This window comes from Ascidiella aspersa, chromosome 3 (genome assembly GCF_963924565.1).
Source record: "Ascidiella aspersa chromosome 3, kaAscAspe10.2, whole genome shotgun sequence".
In the NCBI taxonomy this organism is placed as follows: domain Eukaryota; kingdom Metazoa; phylum Chordata; class Ascidiacea; order Phlebobranchia; family Ascidiidae; genus Ascidiella; species Ascidiella aspersa.
The window spans coordinates 12,047,668-12,071,249 of NC_139449.1; the positions used below are offsets into that span (position 1 = coordinate 12,047,668).

Consider the following 23,582-nt stretch of genomic DNA (forward strand, 5'->3'; position numbering starts at 1 on the left):
GGGTTAGTTTTTAACGAACACTGGAATCTGGATGGTCACAAACGAATGCAAAAAATGAATGGCGAGAAAAAGGTAGCGTAAAAAGGCCTGTTGCAAAAGATACTGTTCTGTTGGCCAAGTCCAAATCCATACATAAAAAACATCACTTGGCTTCGTAAAAGCTTTAGGGTGGACTTTTTTCGTCAGTCGAGTGTCCCGAAAAAAACAAACATTTTGTCTAGTTGGTTCAAGTGTATTTGTGTAAAACAAATAACAAACATATTAGAGTTATCGACTTTGTTGATTGGGAAAATAATGTACAAGCTTAAACTAGCTTCAATGATATAATTTGAAAAAATGGCGGTTCATATTTACAAATTTAATTATTATTGGTAAGAGCCTAAGCAGTTGTCGCACCCTGGTTTTGCAGATGGACCTCTAATTTGGGACCTCGCGCTCGCCTCTGGGGCGTTAATTACTTCGTTAGCATGCTGTTATGGTAATTTATACCATTTTAATTAATTACAGACATGACAAAATTAATAAATAGTAGTATTTCACGTGTTATTTTTTAATTAAACGTGAGTTGAATTTTAAAACCTCACTTAATCCTGTAATAGGCGTTACAGTTTAGGTGTCAAAGTAATTTACATCCGACAGGCGAAATTGAGTAATTTGACCAAAACAGTAAAAGACAGATTGTAACGCAAATTTGTATTCAGCATTTTGTTATTGTGAAAAACAATATTAAAGATATGAATATCTTAATGTTTGTTTAACGCAACATTGAGGAAACAGCGTTAAAATAACCATAAAAATACATATGTGGCCGACTGATTGTTCTTTTACAATTGAAATCAAAACATTTTCGCCAATCTGCAGGATTTTTTAGGAACATCAACCATGTATATAATGTAAATCTATTTGCTGATTTGTACGAAGATTGTGATTGAATGAAAATGTCTGACCATATTTCAGTTATTGAGTTTTTGGGTGAAACGAAAGATGACATTAATTCACCAACAACATCAACTTTTACTTCTAAAATGTCTCTTTGTCGAGCCACAATTGCTGCTCTTGAAGACGTAAGTGTTTATAGTCACTTGATAAAATCCTCTGCATTTACAGAATCCATCGGATACTTTGCATTTTGTATGTAAAATTAAATTTTAAGTTTTATTTATTTTTGTTTGTCTTTTTTTGGCTTAAACATGGTTAAAGGGTATAAATAGTACATTATTACTAAAGGCGACACTGGTCTAGAATCTTGCGAGTTTAGGTTTGGGTGAGTCAAGTACTATTATGATATTTATTCTCCTATATTGATTTCTTCCTTGCGATTTCATTTTTTTTTAATTTGTTTTGTTACCGGTACTGTAAAAATAATATTTGTAGGATTCTAGACGAGTGCCTCTAAAACTTCTTTTAAAATACTTAGACCACTATGGAAAGTATGGCAAGTGTACCTGCTTTTTTTAAACAGACTAGACCTGTGCCCCTAGAAAATGAATAAAAAACGTTTTTTATGTTATAATGGCGGGGTGTAATTTTGACCTTAGTTACACCCAGTCACCCAAATTTTGTCAGCGGTGCACCCACAAGATTTTGTCAAGATCTGCCATAATTAACAGACGGGTACGTTAATACAACTTGAATCCCAAACCCTCTCGTTGCTGGGTTGGAAAGTTTGGCCTGCAGAGGAGATGTATCCCAGCATGGTTGCACACGCAGGGCAGTTGTTAATTTTCTAAAAAATCTAGGTGAAATCCATTAGGCTGGCTAAACTTGACATTTAAAACCAAAAAAACTTGAGCAATGCTACAATTTAGCTGGTAATTGATATACAGTCACGCAATTTGAAAAGCAACACTATTGCAGACACGCAAATTTTAGCAGTAACTTTATTACATCCATGCAACTTCACGCTAGCTCCCCCTCTCAATATCCAAAGTTTTCAATCTGGTAACTCAGAAGCGGCTATGGAATAACTTTCAAAGAGGTTACTGTAGAGCAATGACCAGATTGCAAAGTTTAATTTAAAGCTGTGCAAACATTTGATGTAACTTTTCTACAGCTGTGATTTAGCATTATTTTTATTAAAGCCACGCCAGTTTTAGAGCTCTGTAACCTTATTCCAGTTGTTCGCTTTTAAACTGCATATTTGCCGAACTGTTCCTAGATTGCCAAACTACTGTATATTATTTCCTTTTTACTTTGTGAAATATTTTTGTTTCACCTTCACAGTTATATATTAATTGTTGTTATAATTTTATTTAGAGTTTGGATGCAGACAGGTCTGCCTTAAAGAAAATGAAAAATGCAACCAAAGCGTTACATGGATCTGGTCAAAGTATGTTAAATATATATTGTTACCCATCTTCATGTTGTACAAATATTCTAAGCTTAAATAATTTTAGTTGTTTAATTATATATATACTTAACAACAAAATGTTTTGTTAAATACCTAAACAAAATATGTCACTTATAGCTTTAATTTATTTGGTTTGTCTTGCAAAGAAACAAAATATTATTGCATAAAACTACTTGTAATCAGAATAAATATATATAATGTGGTAAATGTCATATTCTTATATTGTAACTCCTGTATGAATATATAAGTATACCACCAAATTTATAAATTTAAAAGTAGGTTAGACATACAATGAATATCAAAACCTATACAGAAGTGGTTAGCATATTTTGAATGTTTTTTTACATCAGTGGTTCACAACCTTTTGACACTAAAAAAATTATTTCACCAACCTTAAACCAAAATTTTATACACTGTTCCAGATAATTTAGAAAATTTAGTATTTGTACATTTTAGGGTAAATAATTATTAGGATAGATCCAAGTGCAAGGCATCACAATTAGAGATCGACCGGTATCACTTTCTTTAAAGATAACGATACCTGATTTTTTACAATTTTGTCAACCGATACACGATACCGATTTCTTCTTATATACCTGGTAAATGTTCAAAACTTGAATTAATTGAAAATAAAATAAAAATTATTTTTTATTATATATACCTTTATGAATTATTAAACTATTATTTTGCATTTTAACTTGGCGTGATGCTAAAACCCAATTTTTTTTATCAAAAAATGGGTGAGTTGTTTGTTGTACAGGAAAAATTATACTAATTTTCGTACTAAAATATCGGCCTACATTTACCGATACCGACATATCAATAAAAGCCAAATATCTGCCGATATTACCGTTAAGCCGATTAATCGGCTATCTCTAATCACAATTAAAGTAACTTTCATGATTAAATTCTCTCACAAATTCGAACTGATAAAAATGACGTTATTACTTAACTCAAATAAACAAAATAGATTAAAGTACAACATTCAAAGATTATTTTATCTGGTTAAGAAAGTTATAGAATTAAGAAAGTTTAATTACCCTTTGTTATTAACCTACATTTTTGTCGTTGAATGCTTGCACTATATGGACAATCATGGCTAAAATACATATTAATTTGGTATCAGCAAGCTGGTCCCCTATATTATCAAACATCTCATAAACATAGTTTACCAATTGTGCATATAAAGTCAACTTTTTGGTTAAGAACCACTGGCTAACATGAATGTTAAATCACGTTTAGTTTATAAAAATCCATATTGACTGCATTAATTAGAATCTTACTCCACTAGATTGTTAACTAACATTTACTTGCCCATAGGTACCTACAATAGTTTTCAGTTTAATATTTTTTTTAGCTTAAATCCAAAACAGTATTTCACAACCCTTTACAGACATTGTAAATAAATAATTTAATATGACTATTGTTTCAGTCAGTTCATTTAAAAAATAATTTAGTGTAAAGCCATGCAAAATGTTATAAATATCACTTTTAGTACAAATTAGTTACCTATGCCACCCCACGTTATATAAATATGTCTGTTAGCACAATGTTTTGTGGTTAGAAATTAAAGTATTTAAAAAAGTGAATTAATTGCAATTATTAAGGTCAAACGTTATTACAACAATGCCATAACATATTTATTTAGCTCATGTCAGCAATGAAATGGCTTTCACATTAAACCTAGAGAAGCTAGGCAATGCAGCTATGGCAAAAGATTCTGAAATTGGAAGTTCGTTTTTGAAGTTTACAGTCTTCACAAAAGAAGTAACATCGCTGTTAAAAAACCTGGTAAGATGTTTTGACTAGGTAGTGCTGTTAAAAAGTGTCTTGGTATGTGCTTATGTTATACTAAAATATACACAACTCATTCCGTTTATATAATACTAGTATAATATATTTATATACATATATATATAATTTTATTTATTCCTCTAAGATATCCAACATCAACAATGCACTTACCTTTCCATTGGAATCATTGTTAAAGGGGGATCTTAAGGGCATTAAAGGGGTAAGTGCTTCGGACAAAATTAAAAATAAAATGTTTTATTATATTTTCTTACTGTGGTATAATTTAAAAAACCTAAAGAGGATTGTTCTGAACTATTTTTGTTCTTCTAAAAGTCCCACGCCTAGTATGTGTGCCATGTTTTATCGTGTATTGAGTCATGCGCTGTGCTTTATTGTGCTACAGTGTTGCCGTTACCTTACAGGACATGAAGCGACCGTTTGACAAATCGTGGAAGGACTATGACACCAAAGTGTATGTCTTTAGTTTTGCAAATAGAGCTTACCCACAATGGTCGCAGCACAAATGTGCAGACCGGGTGAATTCTTCATGTTACGCCAATCGCTTGTGCAAATATTCACTGTTGTGTTGTTTGACGGATATGACTTGCCAGTAGTACATCACTTCCTGTTGGGTGGTTCAACAAACTCCTTACTTGTTTCATGTTTCACACTCCCTTTTCCACCTGTTCGGTATTTCGTGGGTGAACTTTTACCCCATTGTATATCTTTTTAAAACTTAGTAGACTGATTTCTTAATGGAAGTTGATGCCAGGAAAAAAGAATGAAAGTTATTTTTATTATAAACTGAAACATACAATTAAGTTAGCCACATATATATACTTCCAATGTTGCTATTTTTTGATAAGTACTTTCTATAAATATAGCTATTTGTACAACACAAAAAAGCAAAAAACAATTTTATTGCCGCCCTCTAAAATGCACTATTTAGCAATTTGTTTACAGATATTTGTTGTAGCGCTTTATATCTTTTAATTATACGATCATAAATTAAAAGTGATGTACTATTTATTTGTGTATTTTATAAACGTTTTTTTGACTCTCAAGCTCATTCTAACTTCTAAATGATAATACATGTTTTTGCTTTAGTAAACAGGTGGAGAGGGAGAAAAGGCAACTAGCAAAAGAGGCTGGCATGATACGAACAGAAATCACTGGTGCAGAGGTAAATCGCAAGTTAAAAAAAGCATTATGTGCATGTTTATATTTCTAAGAATTAGCGGCTATTCCTATTTTCTCCCCTATTAGACCTGGTTTATACTATATTTGAAGCAGTGAATGAAACTTATCTTCCTAGATATTTTGAACCATAGGTTAAGGAACCCTGGTGTAAATATTAGTCAGTGCCACAAAACTTCAATTAGCTGCCATTCTTCTGTTCTCTAATAGGTAATAGCCTACATTGGGAAAATGTACCCTTAATCTTCGTTAAAGTATCTAGATATTCAAACATAAAAATATATGTTTTGTATAAATATTACTATTTCATTAGCAGACCAGGTGTATTAAATATATATTTCACTAAAATGAGTTTTTTATTAGTTTTTAGCATAATTAACTATATTTAATTACCTTACTTAGATTGCAGAAGAAATGGAAAAGGAAAGGCGGATGTTCCAACTTCAAGTTTGTGAAGTAAGTTTTTATAAACATAGTTAGATTATCCCAAAAAAGAACTCCTCTTAACTATATTTCAACCTGTGATGTAGTACCTTATCAAAGCCAATGAAATCAAGACTAAAAAGGGAGTTGAGCTTCTCCAGCACTTGATCGAATTTTACCATGCTCAAAGCACGTAAGTGTGATTTTGAGAAATTTAGTAAACATAGTGAAAAATTGTTATAATATTTAATTAATGGTTATTGATTAAAGAATAAATGTAGGAAAGGTAGTTATAATTGTAATGCTTAGCTAGTCACCTCTTTTATGTTGTGCTTTGGTCCACATGTCAAAATACTTATGGATTTGTTTGGTGAATCACAATACATTGGTTGAATGAATAATTGATGTATTTTTAATTGCTTATTATTCGGTTCAATCCTGTCCAACTTTATAATTTGTACAACTTGCAGTAAACCAAATTAAATAACTTTTTGACCGTACACATATGTTTATGCATTACACACATGCATACTATGCATAAAACAATGATGTAACCAGGAATTCCGTACAGTTTTGTCTCACGTAATGCAGACAAAAAATATTTAAATTGTAAACAAGGTATTAAATTTTTACGTGTTGTTTTAAGATTTTTCTCTGAAGGTCTTAAAGTTATTGAACAATATCAAGCCTATACAGAAGGGTTAACTGCAAACCTACATTCTGTAAGTTTTTAGCCATATTTTCTGTTGTTTTATTTGTTGGTGACAGCACATAAATATATATTGTGTAATCCCTGAAAGGAAAATTGAAATTAAAGACAGTTGTTCTGGTAAAAATGTATTGCATTTTTAAAGAATTCAAAGGAAATACATGGCTTTATATTACTTATTTTATTTTGTAAAATCGTTTATGTCAGAAATTTTTTAGCAAACCATTCATATTCTGGTAAACACATTTCAAATTGTAATAGAATTACGAAATTGTAGCACACTCTAAACCTTTGTTGGCCTATGTAATATTTTCATTATAATTTAGCTGAAATACAGATTTCCTATAACTAGTGGCTAGAAAGGTATTTTAAAACCTTATTGAATTGTGTAATGTGTATTTACTGCAGTTACGACAATCACAAGATGAAGAGCATCGCCAACTTATGGATTTGCGCAATATGCTCAAGTCATCGATTTCTGCTGACAGTGATAGTTCTTCCCATAACACTAAAAATCAGAATGTCTATAACTTGCACCAAATACAGGTAACTGGTAACATTGTATGTTTTTTTATCACTGAGTATCAATTTTATTGTCTTAAAATAAGAAATGGCAGTTGTGAAGTAGCTAATTAATTATTTTTCACGAATTTTTAAATTTATTTTATTCTAATAAAATACTATACTTTCACAATTTATTGACAGTCAAAAATGTTTTTCCAAAAATCGTTGTCAGTGTAGCCTTGTTACCTCGGGTAGTAATCATTGATATAATAACCAATGTCAAACTGTTCTGCAGGGCAACAAGGAACTAGGAAATGAGAAATCTGGCTATTTGTTGAAAAAGAGCGAGGGACTGCGCAAGGCCTGGCAGAAAAGAAAATGTGTTGTCGAAGGTGGATTTCTCACCATGTCACACAACAACGTTAGTTTTTTTTCCCGTCAAGTCATGTTTGTTGATAGTGCATGCGAGCTTGCATTTTGCCGATTTGCTAGGTCATAAGGAAGTAATAGGGCGTGATGTCATTTGTCACAACTATTGAGGGCCTGACATGACTGATCCCAAATGTTTGACTGAAGGCTGTATTCGAAGTTTGGAAACTTATCTCGATCAACGCATTTTTTTTGTATTTTCCATGCAGATTTTTTTAAGCCTGTTGTAGCCTTCGTAGACAAATCATACCAACATCATGTAATTGCAACAACAAAAAAGTCCAATAGGAACATTACCAAGGTGTGACCCGCATTTAAATAAGAACTGGGATAGCTAAAAAGTTTAATTTACCGAAAATTTTGCACTCCTATTAAACAATATTGAATTACATGTGTAATTGTATTTGTATATATGTACATAAGAATCCAAGTTGGCGATGGGTTTAAACCAGGGGTTCTTAAACTGGGGTTCATGGACCCATTAAAGGTCTAATTGACATATTAGTTTATATTTAAGAAGTAATCAATTTATTAAAGAAAACAATTTAATTAAAAATAAAACGGTTTTGCACCGGAATGTATGGACAAACACCACGAACTGCATTTCACTTTCGCATATTTGGACCAAAATCAGCAAATTTATGAAGTCTATTTGTACTGTGACGTCAATTTATGACGTCGTTTTTTTATTTATTTGCCTACAGTGGTTCACGCGAGGTGAAAGAAAATTTAAGGGGTCCGCGGTAAAAAAAAGTTTAAGAACCCCTGGTTTAAACCAATTACCTGTAATTTTAAACAGATGAGCAAACCACCAGTAAAGCTAAATCTGTTGACAAGCCAACTCAAGCTGGTGGGAGAAGACAAACGTCAATTCGACTTGGTTTCTCGTGAGTTTTTTTGTGTTTCTGCATAGAAACGAAGTTGTTGGGTGTTCCAGTTTTATGCTCTTAACATTTAAATCCTGTTTTATGCAGATAATCGGACTTATAGATTTATGGCAGATGATGAGAATGCTGCCATGGCGTAAGTGATATTTTTATTTTATTTGTTATATACTGCAACATTTGCTTGTACTGGTGTAATTCTTAATATACACTGAATTATTTCTCATTTATACCTTATTTAGCAGCTGTTTTTATATAGTACAATTGTTCTTCCGGCAAAACTTTATTAAAGTGCCAATGTTTCGACCACCTATTCGGGCAATCTTTTCCAGGGCAATATAATTGCAACTAAAGGCGAAAACATAAGTTACAATTATATTGCCCTGAAGAAGATTGCCCGAAAAGGTGGTCGAAACGTTAGCACTTTAATAATGTTTTGCCGGAAGAACAATTATACCATTGAAACAATGCCTGGCAGCAACAGCATATTTATTTATTTTTATATGGTTATGTGACAGAAATTGATTTTTTCTGTTTCTTTGAAGGTGGGTTTCAGTGTTGTCGAACAGCAAGGAAGATGCGTTAAATCAGGTTTTCGGGATTGCTTCCTCCGGCAAGAATGGATCAGAAGAGAACGCCGGACTTCGTGAACTGACTGGGGCCATCATCGTGGAAGTCAGAAACCTGCCTGGCAACGACTTATGTTGCGACTGCAACGCGCAAAGTATGTATACATTATTCAACTTCACCTTTTCAGTGTTTAATGTGTATATAAACTACATAGAAGTGTTCAATGTGTGCAATTTATATAACTATATAGAGGTGTTCAGTGTGTATAATTTATATAACCATATAGAAGTGTTCAATGTGTATGTAACTTTTTCTACCAAGCATAACATTAGCAAAACAACTCTTTTGTTTTTATGTTTGGTTTTATGTGAATCTTGTGCAATCCAGATCCGACGTGGCTGTCCACTAACCTGGGAGTGCTACTATGTATTGAATGCAGCGGAATTCACAGGGAAATGGGGGTTCACGTTTCCAGGATACAATCCATTACGCTTGATGACCTTGGCACTTCCGAGCTGATTGTAAGTCTATTTTTTTCTATATTTTTATTTTCACACTACTTGTGGCGTACTGGTTGCTTAGTGACATGGTGAAACACCACTAAACTATGGGCGTGAAACATGCTATGTAGCTCTTGAACCCATAAAATATACGGGAGCACTCCAGTAATTTGTTGTAGTTTTTAAGTTTTTGTTTACCTGACCCCCATATTTCCTACAATAATTAAATAACAGTTGTGGTAAGTGTTTGTTAGGCATCTTCTATTTTAAAATCGTGTACAATTGTGTATCGTCCCCTATTAATTCTTATTAAACGTTTATCATTGACTTAAATAACCTTGTGTTCATAAAAACAGTAGGCAAACAGGTTAAGAACGGACCTTTTTTAGGGTACGAGGTATGTAGTTAACACAGCTACTAATTTAACGATTCCCTTGCATAAAAATGCGATTATTTGTCCACGTTGCAGCTTGCGCGATCTGTTGGAAACGAAAATTTCAACGACATTATGGAAGTGAAACTGGAACCTCACGACAAACCAACGCCGAGCAGTGACATGTAAGTTTGACAATTTATTAAGAAATGCATTTGATGGCAATTATTATTGCTGTGTTGCATTTCCACTTACATTTTACAACTAACATTTATAGTTAAAACGTTAATTGATAATGCAGATGTTTAAACTGCTTTGGATAGCTGCACCTAAATAAACGACCAGGCCTATTAAATTAATATCGCAAATAATGTCTAATATACGACACAAAACATATGGAATTTATTTCTCAAAACCTTTCAAACTCGGACACAAAACTTCTTGAAACAAGTGTGCTAAATCAAGGGCAAAAAACGTATAACAATTTTCCTACGTACAGTACAGTGACCAGTTGATGAAAACAATATCGGTATCCACACAAACCTGTTGCAGTATCACTTATTTAACATCTTCAACGGTGTTTTAAAACGTGTTTTTATGCTTTCTGTAATTGGGATATGTTTACTAAACCGAAATGTTGTCCAGTGCATTTCAAAACTAAATTTTGACAATAATTTAAAAAGTACAACAATTTATTTAAGGCTCAATACAGTTTTCATTGCATGTAATCATTTATATTTTCTTTGTTTAACGAAAATGAAGTTAATAAAGTTCTACAAAATGTTTTTATCCGGCCAGCAATGGTCAGGGCGGCTTACAGTTATCCGGATTTTATAAAAAAAAAAGTGGTAAATAAATCAGTAAACTCGTTGGTCAGAATGACTTTAAAATAGTTCGAACACGTACATAGCAAGCCATACACACATCTTTATTTTAGACGAAGTTGTCCGAATTAAACAAGTCTGACTGTATACCGAGAACCAAACAAAAACGACCAACATACGGAACTAAGAACAGTGTAATCATTTCTAAACTGTGTCCAGGGACGAGAGAAAGTCGTTCATCCGAGGTAAGTACATTTCGCACAACTACGTTATGAGGACTTGCGGAAACGATCGAGAAACGTTGGCCGACGAGCTGCAGCTGGCAATCAACTCGTGCGAAATTTCCTCGCTACTCCAACTCTTCGCCGAAGGCGCAGAACTCACCGAACCTTTGCCGGGATATGTAAGTCATTTCTTGTCGCAAGATTGAAATAGGAATTAATGGAAGTATACACAAAATTTTTCTATTGGTTGGGTTGGCGATTGTGATTGATTAATTTGTCAAAAAAAACCTAAAAGTACAGTTCGTACCGTATATTGATTATTTTGTCAAAAAAAAAACTAAAAGTACAGTTCGAACCGTCCTGCAATGGTATGGTAATTATGCTGTGGTACAAATAACACAATACAAAATGTTTAACTTTATGGGTTGGATGGGCGTTTGTAATTGGTTAACTAGACGAAAATCCCTAGACGAACAGTTCAAACTGTCCTGCAATGGTATGCTAATTATGTTGTGATACAAATAAGACAAAATTGTTTTTTCTTACAACTAACCGGAAACAAAAAACGTCGTAATTTAGTTGCCGGTAACATTCTTATATTTCCTTGTTGTACTATTTGGATTAGAAAGTGTATTTTTACAAGGAAATTTTCATCCTATATGAATTTTTTAAAGTGTCATAATACACGGCCGTTTAATTTAGGTCGCGTACCAAGTTGGCAAATGTTACATTTTTTTATACAGGCTAATGGAGAGAGCGCCATTCACGTGGCCGTATCGCTGCCTTACAACGAGGCTCAACCGTCTGTTTTGCCGCTCGTCGACTTTTTAACGCAAAATCTCGGACAAGGGCTAAACAGGAAAACTTTAACGGGCAACACAGCGTTGCACATATGTGCAGAGCTGAACAGGACCGAGTGTATGAAGTTGCTCTTACGTAGCAAAGCAAACACCAATATAGGTTTGCTATATAGCTATTTTTTTACTATTTTAAAACCTTTACATAACTTATGTCAGTAGCAAGAAGTTTAAACATAGATATTTACTGTTTAGAACTTACTTGTAGTTCCATTCTAATCAGTTATTTTGTTTTAAAGAAAATACGGACGGCGAAACTGCCCTAATGGTTGCCAAACGCATGGGCCACGCAGCATGCGTGGAACTTCTCGAACAAGCAATTTCGGGCAAATTTACACCCATTGTGCACATCGACATTGAATGGAACCTCACCTTCTTTGTAAGAATTTTTTTAATGTGTTAGTTATGGTTACATGCCCCGTGGGACACTTCTAACTACCACTTAAAACTAAATTTATTTATAAATTTCTTTTGTAAAGATTTTGTTTTGTGTGTTCATGGATTTATTTGTAAAGCGTAATTTTACATCAAAATAAAACCTAAGCTATTTGAACTAAGTTAGCATGCTGTTGACCCATATTTGCAGCTAGTGATTAGTAAAAATCTTCAATTTAAAATAGTATACAATTTAAAATATATAAATGAAAATTTAGGTTTGCCAGTGAGTAAAAAACTTTTGATGGTTTATATCTTGAGACGAAGACGATTAATGTCTTAAAAAAATTGAATACAGGATGATTTGAAATTGCACAGCGTTTGTCATATCACTAATGAATTTACATTGGTTAAATCCGCTTTCCCAAAGTCGTTAACACGTATTACTTGGCGTTAAACACAGCGTTACATAGACATTTGGCGGAACGACATGCGACTGAAAACGCAGGATGCGTTTTGTTTAATAACAAATTCAAAAATATTTGTCCGTAAAAACTAATTTTAAACCATCATTATACACACTACAATAAACAATTTTTGAATTACGTTGGCTTACCAAAATCCCCTCATGCAAACTTCAAATGTTCCTCTACCCCTGTATGTCCAACTCACCCTTTTAGAAAATCCCTCTTTAAACGGTTTCAACTATTATATTTTATTGTTATTTATTCAATCGCGTTTTTTAATGTTGATGCATGCGTGATTTACCGACTTGTTTCTTTGTTTTGTAATATAGGACGAAGACGATTTTGGTAGCGATGACGATTTGGACGATCGCCCCATTCCTACAATCCATTATACGGGAGCGGCTCCAAGCCCTGCAAAGGTCAGTCGATTTTAAAATTGTTCAAATACACGCTTTTAAACTATATGCACCCCAGGGCCTAGCAAAGTGCGATTTTATTCTTCTCCGGTGTTCGTTTGTTTTTGTGTGCATTGCAATATTTGAACATTGTTAAATGAATTATACATGCTCATCTCAAAACAATTGAGATCCGAGTTTAAAGCAAATCTCTCATTTTTGTGGTAAAAATTCGTACCTTGTTTTGCGTGCTGACTTTGTTTCACTTTGTAAACGAAATTTAATTGCCCCTTTAGTCAATAGCAACCCGAACTATTTCCCGACGAAAAAATAACCTTTTTTGCGCTTGGTCTTACAAATTGTAACTTGAATAGTTGTGTGATTTGTAGTATTTGTAACTAAGAGTGATATATATAAAAGGATTATTTAACTTACAATCATTTTATGCAGTTACTGATTACAATGAATAACTAGTGAAATTAAAAGCACGCCCACTACAGAATTATTCCAGTAGAGATTGGTTAGAAATAAATTAGGCTAACCCAAGAAAATAAAAACCGAGAAAGAATCTGCGCGAAATTAAAATTCATTCCTAATTTTGGTACAATTTTTTACTTTAGTTTGCACATAACTATGTTGTCGCGCGTAGTAGTAAATTCTTAGTATTGTATTTTGCATTTTATTCGCGATCAACTTAAAGAGCAAGATTTTATGTAGCCATGATTTATTCTATGCATCAACTCAGTGAGAATGTGTGTTTAAAGGAGCATTACATAAACACGGTGAACCACTCAAGTTAGGAAGTCAGCAATTAAATTTAATTAAAATTGCACAAAACAAAGCAAATTTTGGAGCATAATGTTTATAGGTTGTAGTAAGACAATAATAATAATAATATTGTAATAAGAATATCAAAGCCCATACAGATGTAGGTATCATTTTAAACGTTTTGAAAAGAGTTATTCAAGTTTTTTTATTAACAACTGCAAACAATTATCTTTGTACGTTTGAGTTTAATTAGCTTTCCCCCAATTGACCACATTAAAGACAATATCTGCTCTTTTGACCTAACTATCGGATATTTGCTATACAAGCAAAAAAACAAGTATCAGTAATCCGTAGTGCTTTCAGTAATTGATATCACGGCCTTTCTATTCAATTTCACGTGCAGAGCCACTCGGACATGCCCAGGAACCGCCCGACCTCATTCAAGGAGCGGAACCGGGCCTTTGTCGACCCAGGCAACCAGACTCCTACCCCGCCGCCACGGGTCTCTCCATCCAACCCCCCGGCCATACCCCCACACCAGGGGGCACTGTCGCGGTCCCGCAGCTCCACGGTTCAACCGATGTCCAGTTTGGCCGAGCACGCCAGTAGCAGGAGATTAAGCAACCATCCGCCTCCCCTACCCATTAAACCAGGTGGCCCTTTCTGCTTTTGTTTTCTACAATAGCGCCATGTTTCGACCTAGCCCAGGCACCAAAGTGGATCTTTCCGAAAACTATTTTATGAAAACATAAACAACAACAGCGGCGGTTATGTATCTAAATGTTTCAGTTAGCATCGTTTATTTTCTTTTCTCCTCCATGGCGCGGTGTTCCTTTTGGCCCTTCATACAATATTTGCATATTTTTGGGAAAACCCGAGCCACTTAACCAAAAAGCAGCTTTACAAAGAAAAATCGTTGAAATAATTGTAACAATAACTGCAATTATAAACAACAAACTAAACATTTCTGCCAAAAATTAATGTTTTGATTTATTTGCTTGTAAATGTTAAAAAATCAATCCGTTTTATGATGTTTTACTTCAAGATTTGCCATCGAAAACATTCCAACGAGGTCAAGCCAATATCCAAAATTCAACGCACAACACTCCCAATCCAAAATCTGAACAAAAAAGGTAATTGAATTTATTGTGGATTACACACATACCGAAATATATTTATTTGGTGCACCAAGTCATTGCTTAAATTCCTTATAACACGAAGATGTGTTGTTTATGTTTTCGTGACACTTAAACAGAAATCGGAAACCTATGGGTTGCGAGCCAAATGTGGCTTTATGATGGTGTAATATAACTTTCATAACGTAACAAAGCGTTTCCAATGAATGAAGAGTTGTTTTGGTAGAACTAAGATACTTTTGTAAAGCCAAATTAAGATTAACCTACCATCTTGTTTAACCTCACGTAGTATCAACTAGTCTGTAACACTATCACTAAAATCGTATTCAGCCCTATAATTCGCATTCAGAATAACTTTATAAATTTACCGTTTCTCAACTTTATGGTTTTGTTTATATGCTCTTAAAAGTGCCAACGTTAACTTCATCATGTTGAAAAATGTTATATGGCTCTCACGAAAAAAACAATTAAAACTATGTAGCTTTCATAAGTCCTTTAGCCAACAGGGTTCCCCACCCCATGCACTAAAGTATGTAGTTTTTTTACAGATCTGGCATCTCTTAAATGTCATTCATTTCTTATGTTAAAAAACTACTATTAAATTGTCAAACACATTTTAATTCGATATTTCAAAACAAAATTAATAATGTCTTATTGTAAACCGACATCATTTATAACCCTGTTGCTGTATTTATAAATATATATCTTGTTTTAGGGACCACGCTCCTGAATTTCCACCGAAGAATAGCGGTAGGATGAATTTTCAATATGCCTTCTATTTGATTAAAAGTTGTTGCATGTCTAAGTTGTATAGTGCAACTTGTTCTGTATACTGTAAATGCCTGCCTGTAGTTTTGGAAAAGGAAACTTTTTCAAATTTAATCGCCCTATTCAATTTCTTCTTGCAACGAATGACTTGCACTCTCTTGTAACTAACCTACTAACAGGGTGCTAGTGTTTTTCGGCATGTTGACAAGCAAAAATTTCACATCCTGTGTGCAATAACTAAACACTAACAAAGCTTGATTTTTAGATAATTCGAGGTTTAATTTGTGCAATCGAGTTAAACTTAGGTGTTTAATTAGCGGCGTCCACGTTTTTTCAGTCTTGAAGCACTTTGGTTCGTTCGGAGCTAAGCGACGTAATCCCAGACGCAGAGGTGACGTCATAATCACATTTTGTTTCGCTTCTTTAGCGCCTTTATTCAGAGAAACCTCGAGAGCATTTGCTTTGTGTTGAAACAATCGTGCATGCTGGCTTGGAAAAACCTAATTGCGTGCTTAGACTCACTGCACGTTTCTGCGTTTTTAGTTATTTATAGTTTCTCGCCGTGTGTGTTTTGCTGTAAATCGCGTCACTTCGGCAGGAATTGGCGGCGTCTGATTCTAATCGGTGTCCTGTTTCTCATTATTTTGCATGTATCGTCACACTTGCACGCCGTCATGTCGCGCTTGATTGACTCCAGACACCCCCGTTTACCCACCCGCCAGTCCCCTGTCGCGAAACAACCCTTACCCCACACCCGAACCCCGCTCCAAAACACTGTCGTGGAAGCCTACAAACAGCAACAACAACAGAATCAAGACGACGCCCAAACGGGCCAAGCCTTACTCGCAGACATCTGCGCGGAACCAGAACAAAGATGGCTTCCCAAAAAGCGAAGTCGAGCTCGTTACGGCAAGACGCGCCTTGCGTCATCAAACAGCGCGTCTCAGTCTTTCGAACGACGCACAGCGACAACAGACCTCGCCCATGGCCAGGTGCGCTTCGGCTGCCTTCCCCGTCACCCTACCCAACAATGACGTCACGACTGCGCGGCGCAAGAGCGGGGGTTACCCGGCGCTGAAACCCAAGCCGCTGCTCAAGTCGCATTCGTCCGACGAGATCCTCCACACGTCCGATGACTGCTCTCCGCGAAAGTCGCTTTCCGGCAGCGACTCTTACGACAACCTGTCCGTTTTCCAGCTCCCTATTAGCACCCCTAAACCCCACCCAACCCCTACCCGTTCACCACGCCTGCCCCCGACCCCCCAGACCCACTTTCCGTCCCACGTCGACCCGGACCGACCTACGTCATTGATTTCGTCATCGCAGCATCATCAGCACGCCGCGTTCGGATCCAGTCCACGCGTCGCAATCGGCGGCACACTGAAGCCAGGCATGCGCTCGTTGCTTAAGTTGTTTGGCTGATTAGTGATTACATTATTCCTCGCCGTCGCATTTTACTTGTCGGCATGCTTCCACGTAATTTAGCCTGCAGCATGCGAATAGCACCACGTCACATCACGCCTATTGGCTTTTCATGCACGCGTCTGTTTCAAATGCGCTTGTCTGGATGAAATTATTGTTTGCAACCGGCGTAATTCGTTATTTCCCATGTATAGTGCATCTACATCAAGACGAATACAACTAACCACCACCCTCCTATATTCATGATTAACTAAATTTCTGCTTATTTTGCCATCATTTTAGTCTTACTTTTTGGTGAAGAGATGGTGGGATTAATTCTGCCAATATGTAACACAACCCTATCCCTTTTCACACAATCGCCTGCAATTACTTGTAGTGTTGTAACATAACTGGTGGATTGTGTTGGTTTAAGGCACGATAAAAATACACGCCGCGACCTAAATAATGACTGGGAAAAGCGCTGCTTGATTGGTTCGTTTTTCCACCATCGGCCTGTATTTTAATGCAATGTCGCGAAACGCTTCAGGTGTCAAACTGACCAACGTCGACATCGTGGACCGAACCAGGTCGCTGCCGCGAGGAGGTGCGCCACCTACCGGATCGCCCGAAACGCCTCCTCCCGTTCCACTGCCGAGGTTTGTTGTGGTCACATTAGTTTCTTCTTTAAAGGTTTATGCTGCCGATTGTTGGTTACAATTACTATTTAGCTGAAAAAAAGGGTACAGTCTCAGAATTTTCGACATACTTAAGTTTGATTTACGTGAACGCAGTATGTTTTGTGGCAACTATGTTGTTCGATCCAGGTCGATTTTTCCTTGGCCTGTTTGTCTTTGTCCAGTATACGGAAGTTCCGTGTTAGTGCTGCTGAAACACCCTCAGTTACCCTCACAGTCGAAGATACAACTAAGTACTGAATTTGGTAAAACTAAATCAGTTGATTAGATAAATCAATAGAAATAATTTACTTCGATGAGCGCGCTCTCAGTTTCTAAAAGCTCGAACAAAGCAAAGACACGCCCAAAAACAAAATAAAATCCTAAGTCAATTTGTAGCTAAGTAGTGCACTGACAAAACGGATTTATGCAAAGTAAGACAAACCAACAACTGGAGATATGGCCTTTAATAACACTACTGAAAAAAATATTAACAGACAACCCAATATACGCCTCGAGATAACACTGTTTTTCTGTTAATGTGATTAGCCAGTTGCCACACACAGGTATGTGAGTGCTTTTTATTTGGCTCGCAAATTTTAATATTAATATAAACTAAAATTCCTATCCGTTTCTAACTTCCATCTGCAATATTATTTACGTTAATTTTGTTTCATCCACATAAAGTGTGTATTGGATTAGGCAGTTGTCCTCACACAGATATATGAGTTCTTTAAATGAGCTGCAATTTTTTATTTGAATTGGAAATTCCTAACTTCCATCTGCAATATTTACGTTATTTTTGTTTTATTCACATGAAACACTGTGCCCAGTTTGAAAACCGCTTTGCCTTCCAGAGCCGGGGCTGTTCCCCCTTCTGCCTCCAAACCCAAGCGTGTGCGAGCAATTTACGACTGCGAGGCGGACAATGGTGACGAGCTGACCTTCGTTGAGAACGAGATTATTATCGTTACTGGGGTGGAGGATCAGGATTGGTGGGTGAGTATCAACTTCGCGCTTTATTTCCGACGCATTATTTGTTGGCCTATACTACTCAGTTGTTTTCTAAAAGATTAAGGTTTCCTTATTTGAGTAAAACAAAAAAGGGAAACGTGAACTATGGGGAACAACTTCACATGTTCAGGCTTTCTACCAAGATTGCCATTCAGCTGCTTAATTAAGCCTGATGATCTACCAACAGTGGTTTATAGATTATAGCGAAGGAGCATATTGGCAACAAATTCTGCCAACTAAGGAAAATATTTTTTTAGTTTTAAAATGATGTAGATGCGGCACACATGTCACCAAATCTATAAAATAGTGCATTTAGTATTCACAAAACTATATCAATTACTTATATAAAGTTTATGAAACATGCTAAAAAACATTTTTTTGTATAAAACAACCTAAGAAAATGTTTAAAATGGGACATTTATACCATGGTTATTCGCTTTTAAACTGCAAAACAGGCTTATTTATTGCTATCCCACTGCAAGCAATGCAAAAAAAGTAAAAAATAATTACAGGGCGACGAAAAGTGCTCAGATTTGGTATGTGGGGTTTTTTAGACGCAACCTTAACTGAAATTCGACAAAAAAGTGCTTTTTGAACAACCCTAACCTATACGCATGGGGCTAGGGATGTCCGATACTTGATATTTTATTCCAATACCCGACATTCTGGCTACAAACAATCGCGATCCGGTACCAATCATCGTCGTTACTTGAGTAAATTTGCAAAATAGGTCGGATTGAAACATTCGAGATAATGTTTTCGTGGTTATTAGAACGAAATTTCATTTTGTGTCAGAAATCTTATGTAGACATGATTTTTAAAGTCATATTTACAAATTATTTTACCTTACAAGTAGAAATGTAAAGGGCTGAAATACACATACCTTTGTTATCGAATCGGCACGAATACTACCCCAGTATCGGACTAGTACCATTACTGCCACTTGGCATCCGGTCTGATCCGGTATTATCAGACACATCTAGTCAGTACACACTTTTGAGCACGCACAAAATATGAACTTGTTTTTCTATAATGGGCCTGTTACACCTAAACTAAACTTACAAGTAAATTGTAGGAAAAACCTAACTTGTCGTCGTGGTGCTACAGCTTTTAAAAGGGTTTAAATCACAATTGTTTGCGGTTTTAGATATTATACCAGGGATGTCCAACATTTTATTATAGTGGGCCGCATTGACACTTGAAATAATTTATTGGGCCGCAGAACCTTTTAAGTTTCAAGATTAAGTATTGGCCTTCAGGGTTATAACGGGCCTTTAGATTTATATATATATATATTTTTACCCATACTATACTATTAGTGCGCCCCTAAAAGCTGACTGGTACATTTTAATTAGGCTAATATTGAACAATTAAAATACTACTAGGGTGTAAAAATGACTAGCGGGCCGCACAAAAGTTTTAGACGGGCCGCAATGTGGCCCGCGGTCCGCAGGTTGGACATCCCTGGGTTATACAGTTTAGGAAAACTGACAGGTTTTAGTCGTATTACTATTTATCTCAATCAATATGTTTCACCTTCAAACTGACAAAATGACCGCCTAGGGAAGTGGTTCTTAAACTGTGAAGATTCTTTCTACCGCGAAACTTTTATTATTTTAGAAATAACCTGTTTGTATTACAATCACGCATGCGATAAAGCATGCGTGACTTTAATGACTGCTATCCATTAGAAAACTGTTAATTTTAAGGCATCTATCCAAGCCATGATTGTTAAGTATTTTGGTAATTTGGGTTTTGTAGTAAGTATGCCGCGAATATATATTTTTTTATTTTTAGTCAAGTAAAAACATTTGAGAATTAGTGGCCTAGACTCAAGGCGAAGCTAGTATTTTGAAATTGCATACAATATTATAAAGGTGAAACACGGTGTTCACCACAGCAGATCTGCAGGTGGTCGCACAATATTTTTAGGGGACAGAGTAAAATTAATTTCAGCCAAATGGTTCCATTTTCTATGAATTGAACATTTTCTGACTTTTGATATGCAAATATAAAAAGTATGCACAATCCCTACGTGTTGCACATTAATTTTACTTTTATGCAGAACAAGGCAGCAAGAATTGTTTTATGTCGAGCTTTAAGGGTCGCGTTTAAGTAACTAAAGAGGGATCGTAGGCTGATAATTTTAGGAAGTCTTGCACCACGACACACCAGGAAATTGGTAACATGCGCTTCCATAGTAGGTAATTGTAACTGAATTAGAAAAATGCTTGCACTTAAAATGCCACAGTCTTATAGCGTCTCCACATTTCAGCCTTTTACCCTCGAAACGTTATTTTCACCATTATGGTGTATCTTTATAGAATCCAAATTTTTTATTTGTACTCTTACAGGAACTGACGATGCCACTTGGCGAAATATATTTTCCTTTTAAACAAAACGTCTGATCCTGTTTTTACTCATGTTTTGAACTATGAGTTTTACTTGTTATTTTTACCAGGTCGGTCACGTGGAACACCAGCCGCACAGAACCGGGGTTTTCCCGGTCAGCTTCGTTCACATCCTGTCCGAGTGACATTCAGCCTCACGTCGTTGAATTAAACGGCGCTAGCATCTACCCGAAACGTCGAACATATATCAAAAAAGCAAAACGTCGACGACCTGTGCCCGACAGCTGGTTCTGTGAGGTACTAAAGAGAAACGGCCACCTCTTGTTGTTGTTGCTGCCCCCGCCCGCCGGTTTCGCCCCTTCCTGGCTAAATATTTTTTTGTTCTAATTTGTCGTGTTTCTGATCAAAAAGGGTTATTGTATGGGTTGCGTTGCTTTCTGTAGAATGCGGTTTAGAAAAAATGCCCTTTTGAATTTCTAATTTACAGTTTACTGTAAAACTTCGCATTACGACAATTTGTACCTTAAGAGAAGAAAGGTGACGTTCATATTTCTTTGGTTACTCGCGTAATAGATGACACACCATTTCCTGCAGAAAGAGCTGCTTGCTTTTATCGGTTAGAACAGAAAAACGAATAGCCCTTTTCACCGTTTTGTTTTGCATTGGTCAGTATGGCGGCAACACGCTAAACATCTAGAATCAGTCGCAATTTCAAGTTTCTTATATATCACGCGCTGTTCACAAGCCCACTTTGTTCCTAACCGCAACTTGATTTGTGTATTTCCTGTCCACTGCTGCGATGTACATTATTGTTATTATTATTACTACTACTACTATTACTACTCTATGCTTACATTTACTCTCCTAAGTATCTCCTATAGTATGCTTTACTGTTGCGCCTCGTTACTTACATGTATCGCGTCGAGTTTGTGAAACGTATCATATCGAAATGTATCGAGCGAGCTACGCGTAAGCACTCCCGGAAAGAAACGACGATAAAGTGTTATTTTTTGTGCTCCTTCACCCGCACTTCGCCATATTTAAAGTTTCGCCAAATCGTCAACTCCGTATTACAAAGATTTCATTGCGCAACACATCGGTAGATTTTTTTCGTTCTAAACCCACCAACCACGTTAATCTCACACAAACGTTATTTTCCAAGGAAAACGAAATAACTTAATTATGTTTACACAGATTTTCAGCCGGGTATTTTCGTAAATAATTTACAAAATATAATTTCACGTTTCTATGCGTCAAACATGTTATTGAGGTCAACCGCAAACCGTATTCCACCTGCACTTTATTTCACTGCAATCGCAAAGTTTTCCTGCCCGACTTGTTTCAATCTGTTTAATCAGCCGGTTTGTAAACTTTACATCCATTTACGTATTGCGTCGCCATATCTTTCTTCCCCAACTGATGCAATGCTGACGGAAGATAAGTTCGAACCGTGTCAATCATATCTAGAATAGCATCTGCATTAAACCTGGCTTATTCGCAACGTCCAACACAAAATCGTTACAGTGTTGTTTGCAGCCTGTCTCGCATTTTCAACACATCTATTCGGCCGTCCGCTAGTACGCAAATGCCGGCTGGCTTTTGCGATGTCGCATATAATAAATACGGTGGGAGCAAATCCTCTGTTTGAAATTGTAGGCCCAGATCAGAACTTGCCACATTGGGTGTCGCGCAATAAATCTTTGATGGCGAGTAGGCCTACAACATCAATATAACTATGAGGGCAGGTCGCAAAATTACCTTTTTTTCAAATCCACCTCCCTCATATGGATTTTGATAGATAGACGCCTAAAACCGTTGTATACAAAATTTAGGCTCATTTGAACATGTATTGTTGTGAGGAAATCGAGTTGAATTTTTGCTGAAAATCGCAGAATCTGGTAAAGACGCGAAATTTTAGGTTATGTTTAATCTATGTTTTTCAAGTGAAACTAATTTGCTGTGTATACTTGTTTTTTTAGACAGTTGTAGAATTACTGAAGCAAAGTTAAAGATTAAACTAAGTACAGAACTTCGTAAACCGAAAATCAGTTTGTTTAGATCGGGGTTTCTCAACCGTGGCCCGCGGCCCCCCTGGGTGCCACGAGCATAAGTCTGTAGCAATGTGGTATTGCAAAACCCGTGTCACTATATTTTTAATTTGTTTTAGTTAAACTCAAACTGGTAGTGGTAAACCTTCTTAGACCAATTCTAACGCATTTTTACTCGCATGTTACTACCTGCTATTCGTGAGAAGTTTTGCAACAGTCGGTGTCAAGCTTTCAAATTGCAATTCTTTATCTGTCACTTAATTGCCAAACATTGCTACATCACTTACAACCAACATTTGTGTTTTTCTAGTTTACTCAGTTTTTATATGGAACGTTTCACCAGCATTTTAATAAGTTTATAAACCGCAAGCTAGAATGATAGCAAAACAAGCAAGTTTAACATTTTTTTCACAAAACGTCAAATAACGATATTACCATTTTGGCTCGGATAGATAGATTTGCTGTTGTTCCATTGATTCAATTTTGTGGTAAAATTAATTCTGTTAATTGGTTAAAGCAAACTTAACAGAACGAAGAATAGTTAAAT

The 23,582-nt window shown here is 35.8% G+C and overlaps 1 protein-coding gene across 3 annotated transcripts; it reads left to right on the forward strand.

Moving 5' to 3' along the window:
• The first annotated feature begins 866 nt into the window (after window positions 1–866).
• Window positions 867–23,241, forward strand: LOC146160209 (arf-GAP with SH3 domain, ANK repeat and PH domain-containing protein 1-like). 3 transcript variants are annotated; one of them, XM_083385757.1, is made up of 26 exons: window positions 867–1,064; window positions 2,257–2,329; window positions 3,999–4,141; window positions 4,290–4,364; window positions 4,567–4,616; window positions 5,252–5,327; window positions 5,744–5,797; window positions 5,872–5,957; window positions 6,411–6,486; window positions 6,882–7,019; window positions 7,273–7,398; window positions 8,206–8,293; window positions 8,381–8,429; window positions 8,836–9,014; window positions 9,248–9,381; window positions 9,830–9,918; window positions 10,777–10,960; window positions 11,525–11,741; window positions 11,878–12,017; window positions 12,810–12,899; window positions 14,047–14,296; window positions 14,689–14,776; window positions 15,495–15,529; window positions 17,496–17,604; window positions 18,480–18,621; window positions 21,098–23,241. In XM_083385757.1, the coding sequence occupies exons 1-26, from the start codon at window positions 933–935 to the stop codon at window positions 21,170–21,172; spliced, it is 2,898 nt and encodes a 965-aa protein (XP_083241883.1). In that variant the 5' UTR covers window positions 867–932; the 3' UTR covers window positions 21,173–23,241. The 3 variants fall into 3 exon arrangements, with proteins under 3 accessions (XP_083241883.1, XP_083241881.1, XP_083241884.1); XM_083385755.1 differs by lacking the exons at window positions 17,496–17,604; window positions 18,480–18,621; window positions 21,098–23,241 and adding an exon at window positions 16,245–17,474; XM_083385758.1 differs by lacking the exons at window positions 17,496–17,604; window positions 18,480–18,621; window positions 21,098–23,241 and adding an exon at window positions 15,885–16,168.
• The last annotated feature ends 341 nt before the right edge of the window (window positions 23,242–23,582 follow it).

What these genes read in the sequence shown, in the direction of transcription:
- LOC146160209 (XM_083385755.1), top strand. Translation starts at nt 933, where the DNA reads ATGAAAATGTCTGACCATATTTCAGTTATTGAGTTTTTGGGTGAAACG. An exon ending in TCAATTCGACTTGGTTTCTC is followed by an intron (nt 8,294 to 8,380) that starts GTGAGTTTTTTT and finishes TGTTTTATGCAG; the next exon opens with ATAATCGGACTTATAGATTT. An exon ending in CGGCTCCAAGCCCTGCAAAG is followed by an intron (nt 12,900 to 14,046) that starts GTCAGTCGATTT and finishes TTTCACGTGCAG; the next exon opens with AGCCACTCGGACATGCCCAG.